Here is a 19,920-nt window from a genome sequence, read left to right as displayed (position 1 = left end):
GATGCCACAACAAAGCTTCACACTACCTCCTCAATAAAGATAAGAAGCCAGAGATTACCAGTGTAATTCTTGGACCACCTGGCAAATCAAAGAGCTGAGGCATTCCTAGTTTCCCAGCTGAGGAAAGTGTTTAATAATTTTTATATTTTTCTTTTGAAGAGAAAAGTAGACTTCTGAGATAAGTAAAAGGTATTTCCCATCTCCTCTATTTCAAACTGCTGAACTTTATAATGATCCTCTCAGTATTTCACCACACCAGTGACTCACTTTCGCCACCAGGAGAGGGGCTTTTCAAGCTCTTGCTCGTCAGATCCCATTGAAGCAATGAACGCAAAAGGCCAGGCCAGCAACATCATAAAAGCAGCAAAAAAGAGTCGGATAGGAAACAGAGTCAAGGTCATGAAGGCAATCTGCAAAATAAAAATAAAAAAACATTATTCCAACACAATTGCAGACAGAAAAGGTCAGTGATTCCTAGAAACTGATACCATTTCTTAACTTAAAAGTATCTAATGGTAGAAACAGCGGAATACCATTCAATTCCAGATATGCCAGATAAGGTTAAAAAAAGCAAACTTTTCAATATCACAATAGCTGGGCAAGGATGAGTAACAATGCATAAGGTACTGTCTCATGTTGTGCTTAATCTGATGCATCTCCAGGCTGCTGTGGAAAGATTAATTCATATTCTTCTCTTCCCTGATGCAGATCTAGTCATCATGCAGCTCACTTTCCACTTCCTCTCAATTCCCAAAACAGCTCAACAACCAACTCACTCTGTAGGTGCACAAATCTGTAAATCTAGGGTAGGTGCAGGGAACACACAGCAGGAGAAAAGCCCAAGATACCACTTTCAAGCCCTAAGCTCCCAGCCCACTGCAGTTGGATTTTATAGTGCTGGTTCAGACTGGCACCATCATAACCACAATCTCACTCTCCAGAACAGGATTCCAGTCCCTATGGAGACTCTGCTTTAGTTTGTAGAACTGACAGAAAAAATACTTTTTTTTTCTTAGATAGGCTAGTTTCCCAGATGAACCAGTACGACTTCACACACTACAATGATCAGATGAGCACCAAAGTTACACCAACTCACACAACTCTGCATCCACAGACAAGACCACCATGTCTGGCAGCAAATAGAGGAGCATTCCAGAGATGAGAGCAGCTGCCTTCTAAGTTTCTAAAATGAGAAGGACCAGACAAAAAATAAGTGAAGAAAAATGCAGGTGAGGACACAGACCTTTGGGATTCATACCTCCTCCCTCCCACTCCTCCAAGTCTTCTCCTACTCAAGGGCAAAGCTGAATGGCAGGTGACTGGTAGTGAGGTATTCCATCCTTTCACTGTCTGTACTAATCCTTTGTACCAATGATTCTTTTAGAAGAGAGAAGAATGAAAGCAGAAGTTGCATCCATAATGCCACCAAAGATGGCATAAAGGTGCAGAAAAGGCCTCTTGGTCTTTCAGAGATGTGAGGATAGTAATGGCCAGCAAGAAGCAAATGCACAAAATGTACAGGGTCTGGCTGTGACATCAGTCTCTTTTGAGCAGACGGTAGTTTAGTACCTGCTCACACAAGAAATTTGGCAGGAGAGATAAGTATGTCTACGTCCTGAAGAAGGTTAGGAATCAAGAAAGGAGCTAACATTTGAAAAGTAGTTCAGTCTGTATCTATGTTCAGACATCCTCTCAGGTAAGAAAGCTTCTATCTTGTAAAACCTATGTACAGCAACAGTGTCAGTGTCAGACAAAAAAGGGGAAGATCCTGTCCCCACTGGCCACTGTCAGAGACCAGAACGCAGAAGACATACGTGGGCTCTGACCTTATGTGGACCCCATTTTGGTGATCACATTCCTACATATTTGGGATGTTCATAGAGACATGTCTTCCATTAAAATTATGAATTCTGTTTGGCAACAAGCAATGTGTGAACACCTGTGTTTAGAGATACATTTAAAACCCCTAAAGGTCCATCCAGAGTTATACTTTGAGGGGCTCAGCTCACAACTAAAGAAATCTCAAGAGGGGGTTGACTACAGCTTATTTAACATTTGCTGGTCTACAGCATCCAACTTAGTTTTTCAGAAGCTGCAGTGCATACTGTAAAGACCAATGGTCAGCTTGTAATGGAAGGCTGCCCTGGGAAAATGATCTCCATTCTTCCTTTAGAACAGCTTAAATCTGATGCAAGGCAAGTCACTTAAACTAAATAGGCATCATATGTTCCCCTTGTTTACAGAGACTGCATTCAGATTTAAGTATGACCTCACAATGAAGGTATAAAATATGAACTCAAGTTTCAAGTTCTCCAAAATATCTGGTCCTACGTATCTAAGCACTGAGCAAGAGAATCACAGAGTACCCTTGCTTCTACTTTTCTGGGTCTGTTTCCTATCTTGAAAACCAGTATCACAGCTCTCATGCACAGGGAAGCTAAAAAAATGCAACGTGGAAATTACCAATACCGTAAGAAACATCACTAAAACAATTTATTCCCAAGAAAATTTCCATGACTTGTTACAAAGTAGCAGTCACAACACTAAGAAAGGAAATACTATTTGACACAGTCGAAGTTTCGATTTTTCTTTTACACTTATCAGATAGAAATTACATCTTACTTATACTTCCTCAGTATTATCACCCCTATAGCTCAACTCACCAAAGATGGCAGTGTGGGAGCTAGGAATTAACCCCTCAACGATTCTTACCCACTTCCCCACTCTCTAAGTTCTCCAGCAGCCACATCCATGGAGATAAATACAGCAGGATAAATTTTCCTGTGCAGCTAAGCCAATCTAACAGACTGCTGCTGTGAAAGAGTGGTCCTGTTCACTCCCTCCTCAATCCTCCCCCTGAGTCAGCTCTAGCACTTATGTGAGCTACCAATGAGCCAATATAGCTCATTAGTGAGAAAAAACACAGCCAGCCCAGCAAAAGAAAATAATCAGAACATAAAAACACAATGATATGCTGGTTTAATGAGCCAAATCAGCTCACCAAGGCACCAAATGAACACCAGCACTGGTGAAATAAAAGGGCCAGAAACACTGGAAGAAGGGAAAAGGCACTGTATTGTATTTTGAAGTAGCAGGGGAAAAAAGCTACAGATGCTTACTGACAGCTCCAGTAATGCTTCTGCCTGCTCTGCAGTGGTAACAAGAATCAAGTGCTTGGACTTGCATGACAGGTGCCCAGAAGATGTTAGCAAGAACAAAATCCGTGTTTAATAAAATCATGTCTGTCTTCCTCACAGAAAGAATATTTTTATTATAGTACTGCCAAAACACGTAGCTTCAAGAATGACCCCTACTGTCACCCTCAGATCAGAGTAAAATAGCCATAATTTCTACTGATGAGGCTGTTCTGAAACAGTCTTACTGCTTTTACACTCTTGCAATCTCCCAGTGTTTATAGAGTCAACGAAAGATGACTTGAACAGTTCCTTGACAGTCAAAAGGATTTCTCTGTACTGTTCTTTTTCCTCGTGGTTACTTACCCCTTCACTCCCACAGTCTCAGGCTAGAACATGCTAAAAAGCATCTACTTCTCAGCTGCATTAATGAAGAAAAAAGCTAATCTAACCTCTTGCACAGTGCAGGACGAGGTTGTAGCGAAGATAATGGGGCTATCTGGCACACCATCAGCAACAGACACCAGACCATGGGACAAAGCAGTCTTGTCTCCCAGTCCCCTGGGCTCCCTCCTTTCGTAGCTACATTCCTAACCTTCCTCGATAGCTTGTGCAATCCCAGAAACCCCCGTTAGATTCACAGGACAGACAGAAAAGCCTGTGACACAATGCATGCCTGCAGCTGAACAGGAAGTGAGTTCAGCTGCAACAGTTCACACGTAGCGCTCCACAGCTCTGCAGGGCTGTTCAGAGAAGAAGTCTCACTTCTGGAATTCACCTGGGGAGCATTTCTTCTCAAGTGGAGCAGTTCCACAGCTCTGCTTTAACAGCTTCTGTCTCAAGCACAACTTTTAATCAGTGAAGAGGCTGGAAAAGCATGACTAAGGCAAAGAAGAAAATCTACCACAGTTCTGTATGCCAGCTTATGGGCTTTTTCCTGCATAAAACTGCAACAGTAAGACTGAAGGGAGGTTGGGTTAGAGAACTCTGTGCTGCTGTATATCAGTGAAAGACTGCTCGCTCAAAGAGCAAGTGAGACACAGTCTGGTGAGGAGGCTGCTCCTTTGGCCTGTGCACTGTGACAAACTACAGCGGTTTAAACACGTCTCCCCATCTTCACTGAAAATAACAAATCCTTGAAATCCATTGGCAAAGCTCACATATCTAGGAACAGGGCAGCCCACGCAGAAAGCAGGTGTGCTCTACAACTAGTCACTTCCCTGACAAAGCACCTCAAGGTCTGTCAGGATTAATATCAGATCAGCAATGCTAGTAGCTCCTGTGAGACTCAATACTGCAAAAACTGGCAGAGTCTGCTCTCCTCTCCCAGCAGCACTTTAAATTTTTTTTATAAATAACCAAGCAGAAAGCAACATTAGTTGTTATAACTAGAGACAATCCTAGTCCCTATGAACATGTGCTATCTTTGCTTCTCTCTGCTCCCTGAAAGACTTCTACCTCATTAACTACATTAATCATGACTTCAGGAACAAAGTGTGGTTTGGAAAGGAAAGGCAATCTTTACAACTACATAGTTTATTGAGGAAGCTCTAGATAAAAACTAAATTAAGTAGATGATACAAACCTTTCCTCTACTTTCCAGCTCAAGCAACAATTTAGGAGCAATCACTGAATACATACTGGGCAACTTAATAAAAACTGAAAACCTTTTCTACTTGAGTGTACTATAAATTCCTGAGCTGCCCGACAAGTAACATGAGGCACATTCTGATGTTTAAGTCAGGCCATACATATCTTGTGTTAAGCATCTGGGCAGCAACAGGGCAGTGCAATAACGAACTTCATTCAAATGCAAATCAAAGCTGGATCTAAAGCGCCTTGACCCAAGAGGTTTAATATTAGTGAATCACAATTTTCCAATGTTAACAGGTACTGAAGGCTGTCAGACACCCAAAACAACAGCTTCATGAAGTATTACAGTGATGGAAGTGGCAGAAATGGCCAGCCCCTCATTAGGTGAGCCTCTGACGGTATTTCTTCTCCAGCCAGTGACCCAGATCTTACCGAAAGCCTAAGACAAGGGCCATGCCCTCTGAATACCCAACCACTTACTGCTCACCGTGCGAGGCGAGGCAGAGGCACGGAGGGGGGAAAAAAATACCCCTAAAACCAAACAATGAAATAAAAAGCCACGCAACTGCAAATCTGCATTTTAATACCGCCTCCTGTAGTCTCACCGCTACCTGCACAATACAATACCTAAATTACGCCGCAGGGACTATTTATCCAGGGGCAAAACTTCAGCCGCACCGGGATGCCTCGGCCCAGGTTAATACCTACCTTCACTGGACGCTGAAAAAGAGCGGCTCCGCAGGGCTGCTTCACCGTCCCCCATTAAGAAAAAACAAAACCACAACACAAAAAAAACCCCGAAAACAAAAAAACCCTCCCAAACCTCAAAACGCCAAGAAAACCCACAAAAGACCCCCAAAACAAAAAAACAAACAAACAAAAAACCACCAACCGCCTTTTTTTTTTTTTCTTTGAAGAGGGCATCGGAGCACAAGTTGAGGCGCACGCCCTGCACTAGAGCATCACGGCCGCCCCCAGACTCCCGCCCGCCCGGCCCGGGCACGGCCGCCCCCGGCAGCCGCCTCGCACACGCCCAGCACCGCTGCCCGGCTCCCGGCTCACAAAGCACCGCCGGCGCGGAGCCCCCGCCCGCCGCAGGACGCGGCCCGGCAGCCGGTGCGCCGCGGGGGACGCGCGGAAGGAGGCGGCGGCGGCGGCGAGGAGGGGCGGCCCGGCGGCCGCACGCCCCTACCTTGGCTTTCTCCAGGGGGCTGAAGCGCAGCTGGTGCACGAAGGGGCTCCGCGGCGGCGGCCCGCGCTCCCGGCTGCCGCCCGCGCAGCATCCCCGGCCGCGGCTGCTCAACTTCATGGCGGGGCAGGACGACGGGAGGACGCGGAGCGGGAGAGGGCGCGGGCTCAGCGCGGAGGCGGCGGCCGCCGGTCCCGGGTAGCGGCGGCGCCGGGCGGGAGCGCGGAGTGCGGGCGGCACCGGCGGCCGGAGCGCTCCCCGCTGAACGCCGGCCCCCGCCCTCCCGGCCGCCCGCGCATGCGCCCTGCGCGCCGGCAGCAGCGGCTCGGCCGCGCGCCGGTTTCCGCGTCGGGTGGGAATGGGAAGCGCCTGGGAACGGGAAACGCCGGCAGCGACAGCGGGGTGGGCGCCTACCCTCCCGCCCTCCTTCCCTCCGCCCCCCTAGCCACCCTCGGAGCGTCCCCCTCGGGCATGCCGGGAGCGCGGCCCCGCCCGGCCGCATGAGGGGTGCCGCCCGCCCGCCGGGCCGTGGTCGGGGGCCGCGCTGGCGCCGCATCCCCGCGGCAGGAGGGGGAATGTGGCGGGGGTGGCCCGGGGAGCGCCGCCACCGCCACCACCGTGCAGGTGCTGGCACCTCGGGGTTCCGCTGGGCATACGGTAGCCGAGGGGAATTTAGAGAGAAAGGGGAACGCTCCGGGCTGAGATGGGTCCGAGGTGCAGCAGCTGTAACGGAGCGCGCGTCGGTGGTGCTGGATGGGCACCGGCGCCGTAGCTGGGAGAAGCCAGGTGTTGTGCTGGCATCACGTGGCTGGAATTGGTGAGGTCCGTGGGGAGAGCTCTGTTCCAAGCAAACCTAGACAGTTTTTAATGAAGTCTGTCTAATTTGCACCGTGGGATCTTGACAGAGTTGGCTGAGGAAGTAGCTAAGTTTGGTGTTTAATAAATCTTAAAATGAAAAGTAAATTATTAAGAAGTAAAGAAAATCGTTCGTGTTCTGTGCGTTTTCAAAAGACCTAGCTGGATGTCTTGTACTGTTCTTTACTGTTTTAACATAAACCACAGGCAAAACATTAGAAAAAGAAACAAGAAAGATAACTTTATCTCTTGATAAAGAGATGAGTAAGATATACTTAGTGTCAATCACCTCGATCACCTCGACTTATAAAACAATTCTGATAGCCTTATTCAATAACACAGGTAAATTGATAAAAGTAATTGCAGAAACATCATGGCTTCTGTTTTTAATCTAGTAGGCTTAGAACTGCAAAATGGTCTCTGAGTCCTTTGGTTAATACCATATGTACTTCTAATGACTAATGCTCTTGAATAGAGAAAAAGTTTTGAACTTCTGAAAGGTCAGAAGAGTTTTCTGAGGCTAGTCTTCATGGTTTTGGGGTGTGCAAGTTTCTGCAGGCTCAGCATTTTCAAGATTTTTACCAGAGATCCAAGATCAACTCCCTGTTAATGAAATCTAGGGATGTGCTAAATGGTAACTTAGTAAACTACTGTGAGAGCAACTGCAATGTCATCTGGACTGCTTAATAAAATTAACACTTTCAAACAGCCAAATGTGCAGGCCAAATTTACTGCCAAATTTTCCAGGAATACAAGCCATGCCTCTGGAATGAGAGCTTATGTCTTAGAAAAAATTGTCTAAAAATCATCTTAAGCAAACTGTTTTGGATAAGGTACGATGTGTCCAGACTGACTGTTGGATGTACTACCAGCATTACAGTGTGTATTAATGGGAACTGGTAGTAGAACAAGGTGTGTGGCACTTGACATTAAAGATCAAGTGGTGCAGGAAAGACCTGGCAGAACATTGTAGTATTGGAGAAAGTCTCTTATAATGATGTGTTCTGAACCCATTATCAATTTGTCAAAAAGATCTGCAAGATTTGCTGAGCTAAAGCTTTTTAAAATGGTAGAAGAGAACAACAACAACAAAAAAAGAATCAGTGGTCAGGAGCTGATATAATGTAATGCAAATATAGTGGTTTTAATCAAAAACAAGCTCCCTGGCTCAGTTTGGGATTGGTAGTAAGACTTACTGGCCTGTGGTCAGAGTATGTGATCAAATGATCCCTTTTAACCTTAAACTCTCTGAAGTATTTTAGCTGCATTCCAAACAATTTGGCTGCCCACACCTTTTTTCCCTCTCCAGTGACTTCAAGCCGGTTGCTGGTTCAGCCATACGGGGCTGATTTCAGTAATGAATGACAGATTTTTTTGCAGAATAAAGGAGAGACTCTCTCTAACAGGGCCCTCATGCCACGTGGCCAGGGAGTTCATTTCAGCTTCCCTCAGGGATCTTCCAGGCTCTTCAGCCAGTAAGAGCTGTCCTGTGGGTCAGCAAGGAGGAGGTGGTGGCCATGGGCTCCCCAGCACATGGCCCGTCCGAGCGCTCCAGCGCGCGCCCTGCTTCACCATCTGTTGGGTGGGGGACACAAGGTACAATGAGGGTGTTGGAACGGGTTCAGCTCTGAGATGTAATCAGGCTTCTTTATTTCTGCCAGTTGTGTTTTATTCATTTTCTAAAGCCAGCTTCCAAAAATGATTTATTATTCTTATTCGCACCAGAGCTTTTGGTACTTCTAGTGTCTTCCTCACTTATAAAACCTATTGAAGTATTAGGCACCTGCCTGGTCCTTTGGCTTTTAAACCTTTGCTATTAGAGCACTTGTTCTGTATTAGTGAGTGAATGAGCAGTATTCTAACTTTTTATTACTGCTTTCATGGGTTTAGTCAATTATTTTCTAATTAGCACATTAGCACCTGACAGAGTTTCTAGGGGACTTTGGAGTTTTATAGAACTCGTTTATTCAGTAGGGATAATATAGCCTCTAAAACAAGCTAGGAGATGGTTATTAAATTGCAATTCATGGAATAGGTGCATACATGAACTACTAGAATGTTAAGGGGTGCTTTCCTGGTTTCTGGTTCTCATTTGTTTTCTTCAAAATTCTGATGTGATCAGTACAACTGAAGACAGATAACTTAAAAAATGTGCAACCTAGCAGTCTTAAATTTGCAGGAATGTGTTTCCCTATCTCCATAATCCCTTTAATCTGAAATTGTAAAAAAATGAATGTAAGCCCTGTTTCTTGTGTAATAAAATGTGAGCAGTGAAGGAAATGAGCATGAGCCCCGGAACAGGGGCAATCCCATGGCAGGACTTGAATGGGAAAGGCAGGCTAGGAATCTGGAAGCAAACCAGTTTGGCATGTGATAAAGAGAGGGGTGAAGGGACCAGCCTACATGGCAGGGCAGAGTCAGCCACACACAATGTATTGCATACTTTGTAGTAAACTGGAAAATTTATTTGAATCCTTCTAGAGACACATGATAAAAAACTTGCTCCTGGAATTCTATTATATGACCCTAGGAAGATGAGCTTAAGACTCTGCAAGCATGCACAAAAAAAAGGGGCAGAATTTTATACTTATAATATGCAGAACCAAGAATTATTTAAAAAAACTTGGATCATTTTTGTGAATTAATTTAGTGCTTGAACAAAGTATGTCTGTAGTATTGGAGTTTGATTGCTGCTTTTTTGTGCAAATCACTAAAGAGGCATAACTGTGATGTTGCTTTCAAGGCTGGTATGTGCTACATAACAGCTAATACAGGTATATAAGGACATAAGGAGAGGTGATGAATTTATTGCAGGATTTATGGAATCTACCTTGCAGCACAAGAAGTGTGATACATTATGTTGGATGTAAGTGTATCATGATGCAATTGGAAAAGGAAATGTTGAAGCTGACTATCGTGAGAACAAATTGCAGTAAGCTCTCAAATAATCTCCTCAGGGAAACTGTGGAACCTGAAACCATTAAAATGAGACTGCACAACCATCCAAGAGCCATTCCACCTTGAATAAAGCTCTAATTGGTCCTTTCTGCCGTTCATTTATATGATTTATAGGGAGCTGTATAAATATGAGGACTCATGCATAAAAAGCATACAAATATTATGAAATCTGCTTCTGTGAACCTTGAAGTAGGAAGAGGAGTATTCAATATTTAACAGCTAAACTGAAGTGGTTTTCTCAAAAATAAATCAAAGAAGTGTTCATACAAAGCAAATATATTGACCACAACCCTGAACTTTATTTCAAAATTTAAAAAAAAGTTATTGCCTAGGAAAAGTCCTTGCTTTGATTTTTATGATGGTCCTTGACCTTGATGGCCATTTGGTAGAATCAGCTGATACCTATTCAAGCATGATTCTGGTACATTTCCATCCTTAAAACAATTTCTCTACAGTTGATTTCACATGTTCTGTGGGGGTGTTTATCTTTCTTACTTTTTCCCTTGTGTCTTTCATCTATTTTATGTTTAAACTAGGAAAGGTTTTAAAAACATTTGATAAAAAAAGTATCTTCTGAAGGGAAAAATTAATAATATTTTGTGAAGGGAAAAATTAATGTTGAATTACTAGAAGTAGTACAAATTTTTGCAATGAAAATGCATGAACGTTTTTCTTCTGCTTTGTGAAGAAACACAGAATCCATCTGACTTTCTTCGATCAGAAAAGGAATGGATGGAGTTAGTGGTAGCTCTATGAGAAGAAGAGCAGTTTCTTGCTTTGATAGTTAAAAAAGAGAAAGAGATCTCCCTCATTCAGAAATTATTAGGAAGCATAGTTTAACATGATTTATAATTCTCAAGAAATAATTGTTCTCTTAAGACCTGTTTTACCTCAGGATTCACAGTGTTATGGTTCACACATGACCTTGGCTTCAGCATGGCAAAGAAACTCTTTAGATCCCCCCGATGATGGCCTCTCAGTAGTGGGGCAGGAGCAGGCTGATGTTTTAGGTGTCACAGACTCTGCCAGGTGCTGAGCTGTCCACGCTTGGTGCACAAACCCTGCCTCTGCACACTACTGGAAATACCCAGCCTTATGAGAGTGAAAGAATATAAGGCCCAGTGTGTGCTGATTCCGTCCTTTCCCCATCGAGGAAAAGAAATTTTGGCCAGCAGGAGCCTTGCTCACCTCATTCAAAGGCTGATTAAGACTGTGGAATAAATTGCTGTGCAATTTGAGATCTGCCTCATACTTGATCAATTGATCACTAGTATTCCAGTTTGTCCTATGTATTTTGTTTCTCTCTTATTTTTTTAAAATGAAACACAGAAAAAGGAGTCCATACTAGTTCTGATAATATCTCAGAGACACTTAAAAATATTTGGTTCTTAGGGATGGTTTAGATCGAGACTGAACTTCTCTTAGTTCCTACTTGGAAAACCACATCCTTGTAAATAGCTACACACACAAGGTGTAGGAAGTTGAAAACAGAGCCCAGATAAAGGGAACTACATACAAAATAAAGTAGGAAATATTTTCAGTGCCTCACTATGATAGTAGCCCTCTATATATGTGTTCATTTCTTTCTCATGTTCATATACCTTCTCCTTCTTCTCTCTCTCAATGTCTTGACTGAAAACATTTTATGTTTCTAGTTCTCTCAGGAAAGTGCAATACTTAGGAAATGAAAAAGTATGCCCCTGATATAAGATAATCTTGGAAGGTAGGGAATGAAATCCTTGACTGCTTATCTGTGCCTTCTCTGGTGCGTCTGTCATTTGCAAGTAGACTATACATGCTCACCAAATTCTACAGATGCACTTGTGCTCAAAAGGAGGAGTATTTCTCTGCCCCCATGTAAATCCCATGCCCAGGTATATAGCAGCTAAAGCTCCATGACTGTCATAATTTCTGCAAGTTAGGACACAGAGTAAACACTTCCCGTCTTCCAGGTCACATTATATGAAGTAGATAAGAACATCTAAAGTTTTCCCAATACTCCACTTGTGTCTTTGTGCAAATATTGCAATTTCTTATGAAAATACCTTTTGAATTCCAACACATTTGAACTGTACTTTGCACTTGTTCTCTTCCACCCACTTCCTATGATTTCTCATTTCTAAGTGATTGTACTTATTTACAGAAGTTTTGTATTAGGCAATCTTTATTTAAGGAGTACTACATTAACATTATTCAGAAGAGGAGGAAAATGGTAGCCAAGGATTTATTTTTGGAAGCTTTGTTCATTATTCCATCACAAATAGTAATAGAGATTGCTGATAAGATGAATCAAATTCATATAAATGATATCACCAGAAGCAGCCTTCATGAAATTAATACCATGATCCAGTTGCATTCAATACTGTTTTCCAATCACATGAATTCTTAGTTTTTCTGAAATTGTGTGATATTTAATATGTTTTAAATATTTATTTACTATAAGCTAATAACACTGGCTAAATATGCAAAGCATAATATACAAACATTTTATACTTTTGGAAGTGCAAATAGGATGAGCTGCCAAAAGATCCTTGGGCAAAAATGTCCAGATTCAATCTGTTTCCTTGGATTTTAGGAAGGCAAAATCCCAGCCTGAAGCCATAAGAAGCCCATATGGGAGTCCCAGTGGTGCCAGCAGCCTTATGCCCAGCTCATGCCCCTGCCCCTGCCAGCTCCCTGGCAGCTGCAGCCCCCAGATGGAGCAGGGCAAGGCAGAAACAGGCATCCATATCTTCCATACCTGTATACTCCCTTCACTCTGCTGGGGAAAGGACTCTGTGTGTGTGTGTGGATGTTGCTGGGGAGAGCTGGGCTACACTAACAGCTCTCCAAATACTGATGGATGCACAGATCTTCCGTGGGATCAGTAAAAATCCAGTAAAAATACAAAATAAGGCTGTGCCACGGTGAGTGGTTTTGGCTTTCACAAGTAAGAACCACAAAGGGCTGCACCTGTATGTTTGCAAGTGTGGGTAGCCCAGAGGCAGGACAGGACACAGGGAGAGCAGATGGTGCAGCCAGGGGAACCAAGTAGGATGATGAAGAACTGCCAAATACAGATACATTGCCTCAGGATGCGTCATGGACTGCGTCATCCAGTGGAATAACCTATCTAAATCTAAGCATATTAAGTTCTCCAGTGAGTTTATTAATGTGGGCTTGCACCATCTGTTTGTGGATGCAGGGCATTTTATCTCTCATTACCATGATACAGCAGTTAAATTTAGATAGGCTCTTCTATGAGCTCAGAATTACTTAGCTGTTCTTCATACTATGAACAATTTCTTGGTGCTGGAGAACAGAGTGGTTAGTTAATATTGTACCTAACTTTTGTACAGCTTTTCTTACATTCAAAATCATCTAGCCAATAAAAAGATGATTATCTGAATAGAACATTTTGTGATAGTAGCATTTCAAAAGAAATATTTTCCAACATTGAGCCATGATGACAAACAGTAAGGTTGACTATACAGAGTGCATTAATTTGATGTGAAAGTTTGAAACCCTGTCAAGTAATAAAAGTAATTTGAAATGATTCAGTTGTAAATTGCACAGTCCTGTTCTATACTAATCTTGTATAGATTAGATTTTAACACTTTTCATTGGCTTTTGCCAAAAGGTAATTGATTTTTTAATGTCTGTTGTGTAAAGTGGAAAAAGATGGCACTAAGTGTCCAGTTCTCAGTTTGCAGGAGCTCCCCGCTAGTGACTTTTGATTCATTTGTAGTGTGCTATTGCTGGCTGGATTAGATAGTTTTCCCAGAACTTTGATAAGGATGGATAGATCTTAGAAAATCTACTCCGTGGCAGAGAAAAATAGTCATAGTGACGGTCTACAGAGCAGCCCCTGTTAAACAAAATGTCTTACACGAGCTTTAAGCTCTTCTGTGTGACTTCACACAACTCCACTCACAACCACCAGTAATTACAGGTCAGCCAGCAGAGGATTTGCAAAGGGAGCAAGGAAGATTATTGCTCCTGTGCCTTGCTAACAATGCAGAGCTCCTCACATGCTGTCCCCCAGGAGGCAGGGGTAGTTGCATTGCCTGCATGGTGGCTGTAGCCTCTCAGTGGAGCAGCCCTATCTATGTCCCTTGATTCATGTGCTGTAATTCTCTGGCTCACATCACAGTGAGCCAGAGAGAAGGAAAGCAGTATTCAGAGATGGTGAATTTATTAAGAGCGCATGGAGATCAACTGCCCAGAATCAGCTGATCCTCCCTACACAATGTTCGGGCTCCAACTCATGTCACAAGCACGCATTGACATGGCTCTCCTGTTTGGATTGAGCATGGGACAGTCCTTTGCAGCTTGACTGAGATTGTTACCAGAGGATCACAGCTCCATAAATGATGCTAGTGTGTAAGTGAGATTTCAGCCAGAAAACAAAAGAATATTCTGTGGTCTGGAAAAAAAACCTGGATGGTGAGAAAAGTGGAGTCTGATGTATCCTGTAGGATTCATAATTACAGGCACTTAAGGAGATTGCCAATGGAGGATGACTCTAACCCTGCAGGAAACAATATCATAATAAAGTCCAGTGACTGGAAGAAAGCTAAAAGCATCCAGATTCAAATTAATTTGGAGAAGAACAGATCTGGGAAAAGGCTAGTGAAAAAAATAATTAAACATTCAAAGGTTTCCTTTCAGATGCTTACATTTCTCACATTAGCTCTTGTAGTAAATGTTTTCAGTGTTGCTTAATGGAATTAGAAATTCATGCAAAAGTTGCTGTCTGGGATTTGGGGGCAGAAGTTACAGAGATCACTTTAGGCATCATGTGGTGTTCTGCCTGAATGGCCATTGCTCCAGAAGTGGTGGACTTCACCTCTTTGACTAGTGAGTTAAACTAACGAACTGCACAGAAAATCTACCAGCAGCCAGAGACTTGGGCAATGGTTGCAGTATCAGAGACAAAAAGCAAAGTGTGACAGGTAGCCAAGCTGAAGTATTTTTCAAGGCTCATCTGCCCTAAAAATCTCAAGTTCACGATCTGTAGCATGTGTGAGAGTGTTTTTGTTGCACAAAGTGTTTGTGAAAGTCAGGGAATGGCAATGACTTAAAAGGAGGTTTCTCAGAAAACATCTTTTTATTCAGATACACTGCTGCTATCATGTAAAGCATTTTTTCTCCTCTTTTTTAACTACTAGTTGGGATTTTTCAGAAAGGTTGAGAAAAGTTTATGCCCCTACTTGTATCTTTTTTGAACCATTAACTCACTGTCTTCTGATGAAGAGAATCTTTTATACTGCTTTTCAAAACTGAACCATGCCAGAGTCCCCAGTCCATGGGCACCAACTTAGGATGCCTCTCTTCCTTGTGATGAATGTCAAATTATTAGTTACTGGCTTATTTTATGACTTTCAAGAAATATAGCTCAGTAGCCTCCTGCTCAGCTCAGGAGAAGCTTGAAGTTTGCAACTTATATTTATATATTGCAACTTCATATTTATAAAAAGATACTCAACAGTAACTTCTTCTTCTTCTTCTTCTTCTTCTTCTTCTTCTTCTTCTTCTTCTTCTTCTTCTTCTTCTTCTTCTTCTTCTTCTTCTTCTTATTATTATTATTATTATTATTATTATTATTATTTAAATAATAATAATAATAATAATAAAATATTCATGCACACAGATGCATACACCATACTTTCAGTCCTTGGTCTCACATAATTTACCATACAGGAACTGGTTGCATGCAGGTAATTTGTTGCCACAGACCACATACAAAAACTATAGTTTCATATCTCCTTTCAAAAGATACGGGTCAATTAACCCACAATGTCTTATGCTCTTCTGTGAAATCCCCAAACCTCTGTAACACTGGCATGTTATTCCTCTTCACTCAAGACTGCTGCTTAAGGCTCTTTCCTCATAGAAAAGAGTCCAAAGAGGATCAGCTTCACTGTATTTTGCAGTAAATACAATTTTGACAAATTGTACAGTAGCCACTTATTTTATTGGTAAATTTTGTAGCCAGTCTTTCTATTCAGCTACGTTTAATCTTTAGGCATGGAGTGTGCAGCTTTTGATAACTAAATCAAAACTGTTTTCCATCCATCACCATTTAAGTTGGGGCAGTGTTATTCTGTAGCAATGAATGATGGAGCTGAATTCTACATCTGCACGTGGAAGCTCCTGAAGGGAGGAGATTCCAGAAAGGGTAGCGCAGTGCATATCTGTCCTCTTTTGATGGGTTACAAGGAACCGCCAATTCCAGTGAGCTGGCAGCAGTCATCAAGGAGGCTGCAAGCCCACCTACACTGACCTGGCAGTCATGGGGGGAGGCTGCCTTGGGAGGCCCTTGAGAGCACTTTCAGCTTCAGGAAAGGCAGGCCTACGTCATATTTTCATCACAGGCTCTTCAAACCAGGGTCAATCAATCCAACAAGTGTATGTCTGGTGGAAGAGGACACATCAGAGAGCCTGATGCCTTTGTAAGTAATGGAATGAGTCCAAGGACTTCTGCTCTGGAATAGAGACCAAAATTGTCACAAAACCCCTTTGAAAAGAGGTGAACATAATACACCCCTGTTTGCCACAATGCAAGGTGTTTTACTGCCATCTCTGTAACCAGAAATACAGCACTGTAACAGTGGTTTCAATACCTTTTCTGTTCCATAGGACAGTAGAATGCAGCCTAACTGTATCTGTGAGGGACATATGCTGGAAAGGACATCAGGAACCCTCTGACCACTGCTATCATTTCTCCTTCCAGGTGCTCCTCGAGGTAGCACTGGGGCATGGGGCAGGGGGAAAGACAGGTGAAGGAGGAGGTACTCAGTAGTGAGAGCCATAAATCTGGCAGAGGATTTAGCTCTTTTAAAAGAGCTGCATTTTAAAAATGTAGCTATTTTTATATTGGGTAGTGTTCTGAGCACTCAATGTCCATGATGATTCCCTTTAAAGAATCATTACCAGGTGCAGAAGTGTGTTGTCCCTAGCATGGAGTCTAGGCTGACATGGTAAGGCAAAGTGGGCTTCCCCCATCAGTCACAGGGTTTCACAGAAGGGACATCTGCAGTTCAAACTTCCTGCAGCTCTGTCTCTCTGTTTCTTCTCTATGTCTTGCTCACCCAGGATAGGTTAAATGGATCTGTCAGACTCAGCCTCGTATTTCTCATTTGCCTGTCAGTACAGATTTCCCTGTTGATCAGCCTAGGGCCACGGTCAGCCATTCCTCTCTTCTAGCAAAGTAATTATTAAAGGGGTTTGAAGCCTAGAGAGGAAAACAAACTGTCTTTCTCTATTAAGAGTGATAAACCAGTCTTACTGTAACTAGACTTCTCTGTCAAACAACAGAGGAATATTTTTTCCATGAGTGTACTCAGTATATTGGGTACATGAATCTCACCAGCAGCCCTCATGACCGTGTGGTCTTTCCAAAAGCACTGCAGCACTGTGGATTGTGCCTTCATGATGGCAGTGAGGACTACTGGCACAACAACTGGTTTATCAGCCAGTGACAGCAATTGTAAATGGTGATCTTCCAGATGTCACAGGAAAATCTTGCATCCTGAATAGAAATCTCACTTTAGTGTACTGTGGCAGAACGCTTCTGACACAGAAATTGTGATGGTGCTGCCAGCTGCTGGGCTGTTCCACCCACCAGAGGAAGCTGTTTTGAGCCTAAGACAGACAGTCCTTGCAAGGAGAAAAAAACCCTAAGCAAACAAATAAAAACCAAAAACAACCTCAACCCACAACTCTCTTTGGGAAGACTTCATAGTCTGCTCAGTTTTAGCTTCTTCCATCTTATAAACCACATGAACCCAACTCTGCTGCACACCAGTGCTGGCTTGGACTTAACTATGTCTGTATTTTTGGTTCTGTACTAATTCTTAACTTTCTTTTCCTATCTTGGGAAGTGATTGTACTTAAACACTTTTAAAGTGGACAGATTTGAACTTTTTGAATCTCTCACTGGGAGATACTTTTTTCCTATCTTTGATCATTTCAGCAACTCATTTCTGAAATGTCTCTATTTCAGCATCCTTTGACATGTGTTGCTGTTCTGAGGGGGCTGATGAAAAAGCTGCTCTGCTACCAAATGGAAGAGCATACAGGAGAAGGTATCAGTAACTGTTGCCCAAGTCAAAAGAATTAATGCCTCTTGTTGGGCAAGAAGGGGTGATGTGGATCTATAAAATCTGCCAATGGAATAGCAGAAGTGAATGTCTGTCTGCAGCATTATTTAGGATTTTATTTTCTTTTTTTTACCTGTCAAAACTGAAGAAGATGGTAATCCTTATGGAAATAAGTGGAGGAGATAAAAAGAATAGCAGTAAGAATGAAGATGATCAGATAAAGGACTTGCATAATGTGTGCATATAGATATTTTTTCCTGAAGCAGCTTTCTGAGAGATGTGGTTTCTGCACAAACCTGCTTCGCAGAAAGTGTTTTAGAGGCATCTTTGCAGGCTTTCTGAATTTTTGGGGGTGAAGACTGGGGCAGTCTCTGTGATGAGAAGACTGGAACATAAGAATGAAATGGAAAATATGCTTGTGAGTCCTTAGCAGGTATGAAGAAAGAACAAAACTTCTGCAGCCTAGGGCTCTATAAATGTGGATTGAGATCTGCAAGAGCTTTGCATTTGTGGGTTCACCAGCTCGTGAAACAAGTTGTTCCTCCCCTCGAAGTGCAGCAGGGATGAGCCTCTTTACGGCTTTCCCAAGGCTAGGAGCACCATCTAGCGGAAAGCTATGCTGGTCCAGCAAATAAACCTGTTCTTACAGGACAGCCGATTTTGTCTTTACCTTTGAATATATACACTCGCTTTTGTCTCTATATACAAGCACAGGAGAGAAGTTTTAAGTCTAACATCACAAACCAAATTAATTTAAAAAGTGTTTCTATTCTATCCTTATTCCTGTTGAGCTGCTGTTACTATCCTTTTTCGTGGCCATCAGAAAAATATAATTTCACTTTAGACAGTCCTTTCTTTTTAAGTGCTGTGGATTCTCCATTGCTATACTCACTATTCAGTGTTTTCATATTCATAGTACAGTACTCAGTGTCCTCACAGTTCCCTCAGAGTCAGTTTAAGTGCCTGTATATATCTAAACTGTAACAGAGGGGTGCAGAAGAGTCTGGTATAAGGGTAGAGTCTGTATTCCATGAAAAATCAGCACAACAGAAGACCATAATAGGAATTGAAAGTTATCTATAGAAATAAACAGTTATCCTTTAAATTCCTATGCTTTATCTGTAGTAAATTTTGGCATTAAACTCTCAAAGCGACCTCTTAAAATATGTACTTTCTAACACTCTATGAGAATAATTTTGCACTGAGGGATAAAATACAAATAAGTAGATGAACTGCTTCAGGCTAGAAAAGAGCTGTATGAGTGTATGGTAAAGAATATGATAAAGATCCCTCAATTTTTTACTGTTTTCTCATAATGTGGTTAGTAGGACACTTTCAATGAAGGTGCCAAGTGACCTATGAAAAGTAACAAAGATGAAGTGCCTTTATTCACAGTTTCTAAACAGAGTTTAGAGTTATTGTTGCAAGATAATATGGAGATCAGAAACAGGTTCAAAAAAAATGGGATTAAGCATACTGTTGGAGGATAAGCCTGATGTGGCTGTCAAACTCAGCAGTTTAGCTGCAGCCCTGGAAATATCCCAGCTGCTGCTAACTGGGAGCTAGTAGAACATATAAGCCTTAAGAGCAGAGGAGTGGCTGGACTTGTACAAATCATGGGCTAACTAATCCATTATCCTGTCTCCAACAGGGTCCAAAAGCCTGTGGCTCGGGAGCAATAAAAACAGATCCATAAAATACTTCCCTTTTAAAACTCTCCCAGCTGAGGGTATTTCTTGACTCTGCTGTGGTCTCTTTTGCAACACTTAGGACTTTTTAAATGCTGCAGACTCTGTTAGAGGCCCATCACACTTCTTGAAGCTGCAGCCTCTGAGTTGAGGAGTTTCTGGTCTTTCCAGCTGCTGTGTGGTGAGCCACTTCCTTTTGTTTGTTTTGAGCGTGGCTGCTACTGAACGAAATTTTTGGCTTTTGCTTCTGTACTGGACAAGACAAGGAACAATCAGTCTCTTTTCCATTCAGGGTATTGCAAAACCACTCACTGCGAGCCCTTGCTGTCCCCACATGTTAGTAGAGAGCTGCTCCCAAGCTCTAACTCTCCTTGGTGCATAAGGGAATGATCAAATTCCAGCTGATTTAGGGGGTGTTT

At 42.6% G+C, this 19,920-nt stretch overlaps 1 protein-coding gene across 1 annotated transcript in view; it reads right to left on the bottom strand.

The window, feature by feature from the left end:
* Positions 1–6,163, bottom strand: part of LPCAT1 (lysophosphatidylcholine acyltransferase 1) — a 60,129-nt gene extending 53,966 nt beyond the window's left edge. Inside the window, exons 1-2 of the mRNA XM_084215508.1 lie at positions 5,920–6,163; positions 268–410 (exon numbers count right to left, since the gene is read on the bottom strand). Coding sequence (XP_084071634.1) covers positions 268–410; positions 5,920–6,036 — 260 coding nt within the window. The 5' untranslated portion in view covers positions 6,037–6,163. The remainder of the gene's footprint in view (positions 1–267; positions 411–5,919) is intronic.
* Positions 6,164–19,920: the final 13,757 nt, after the last annotated feature.

The sequence above is a fragment of the Fringilla coelebs genome (assembly GCF_963513975.1).
Source record: "Fringilla coelebs genome assembly, chromosome: 1".
Taxonomy (NCBI): Eukaryota; Metazoa; Chordata; class Aves; order Passeriformes; family Fringillidae; genus Fringilla; species Fringilla coelebs.
The sequence above is the reverse complement of the archived record's forward strand: the minus strand, read 5'-3'. Positions and strand labels throughout refer to the sequence as shown.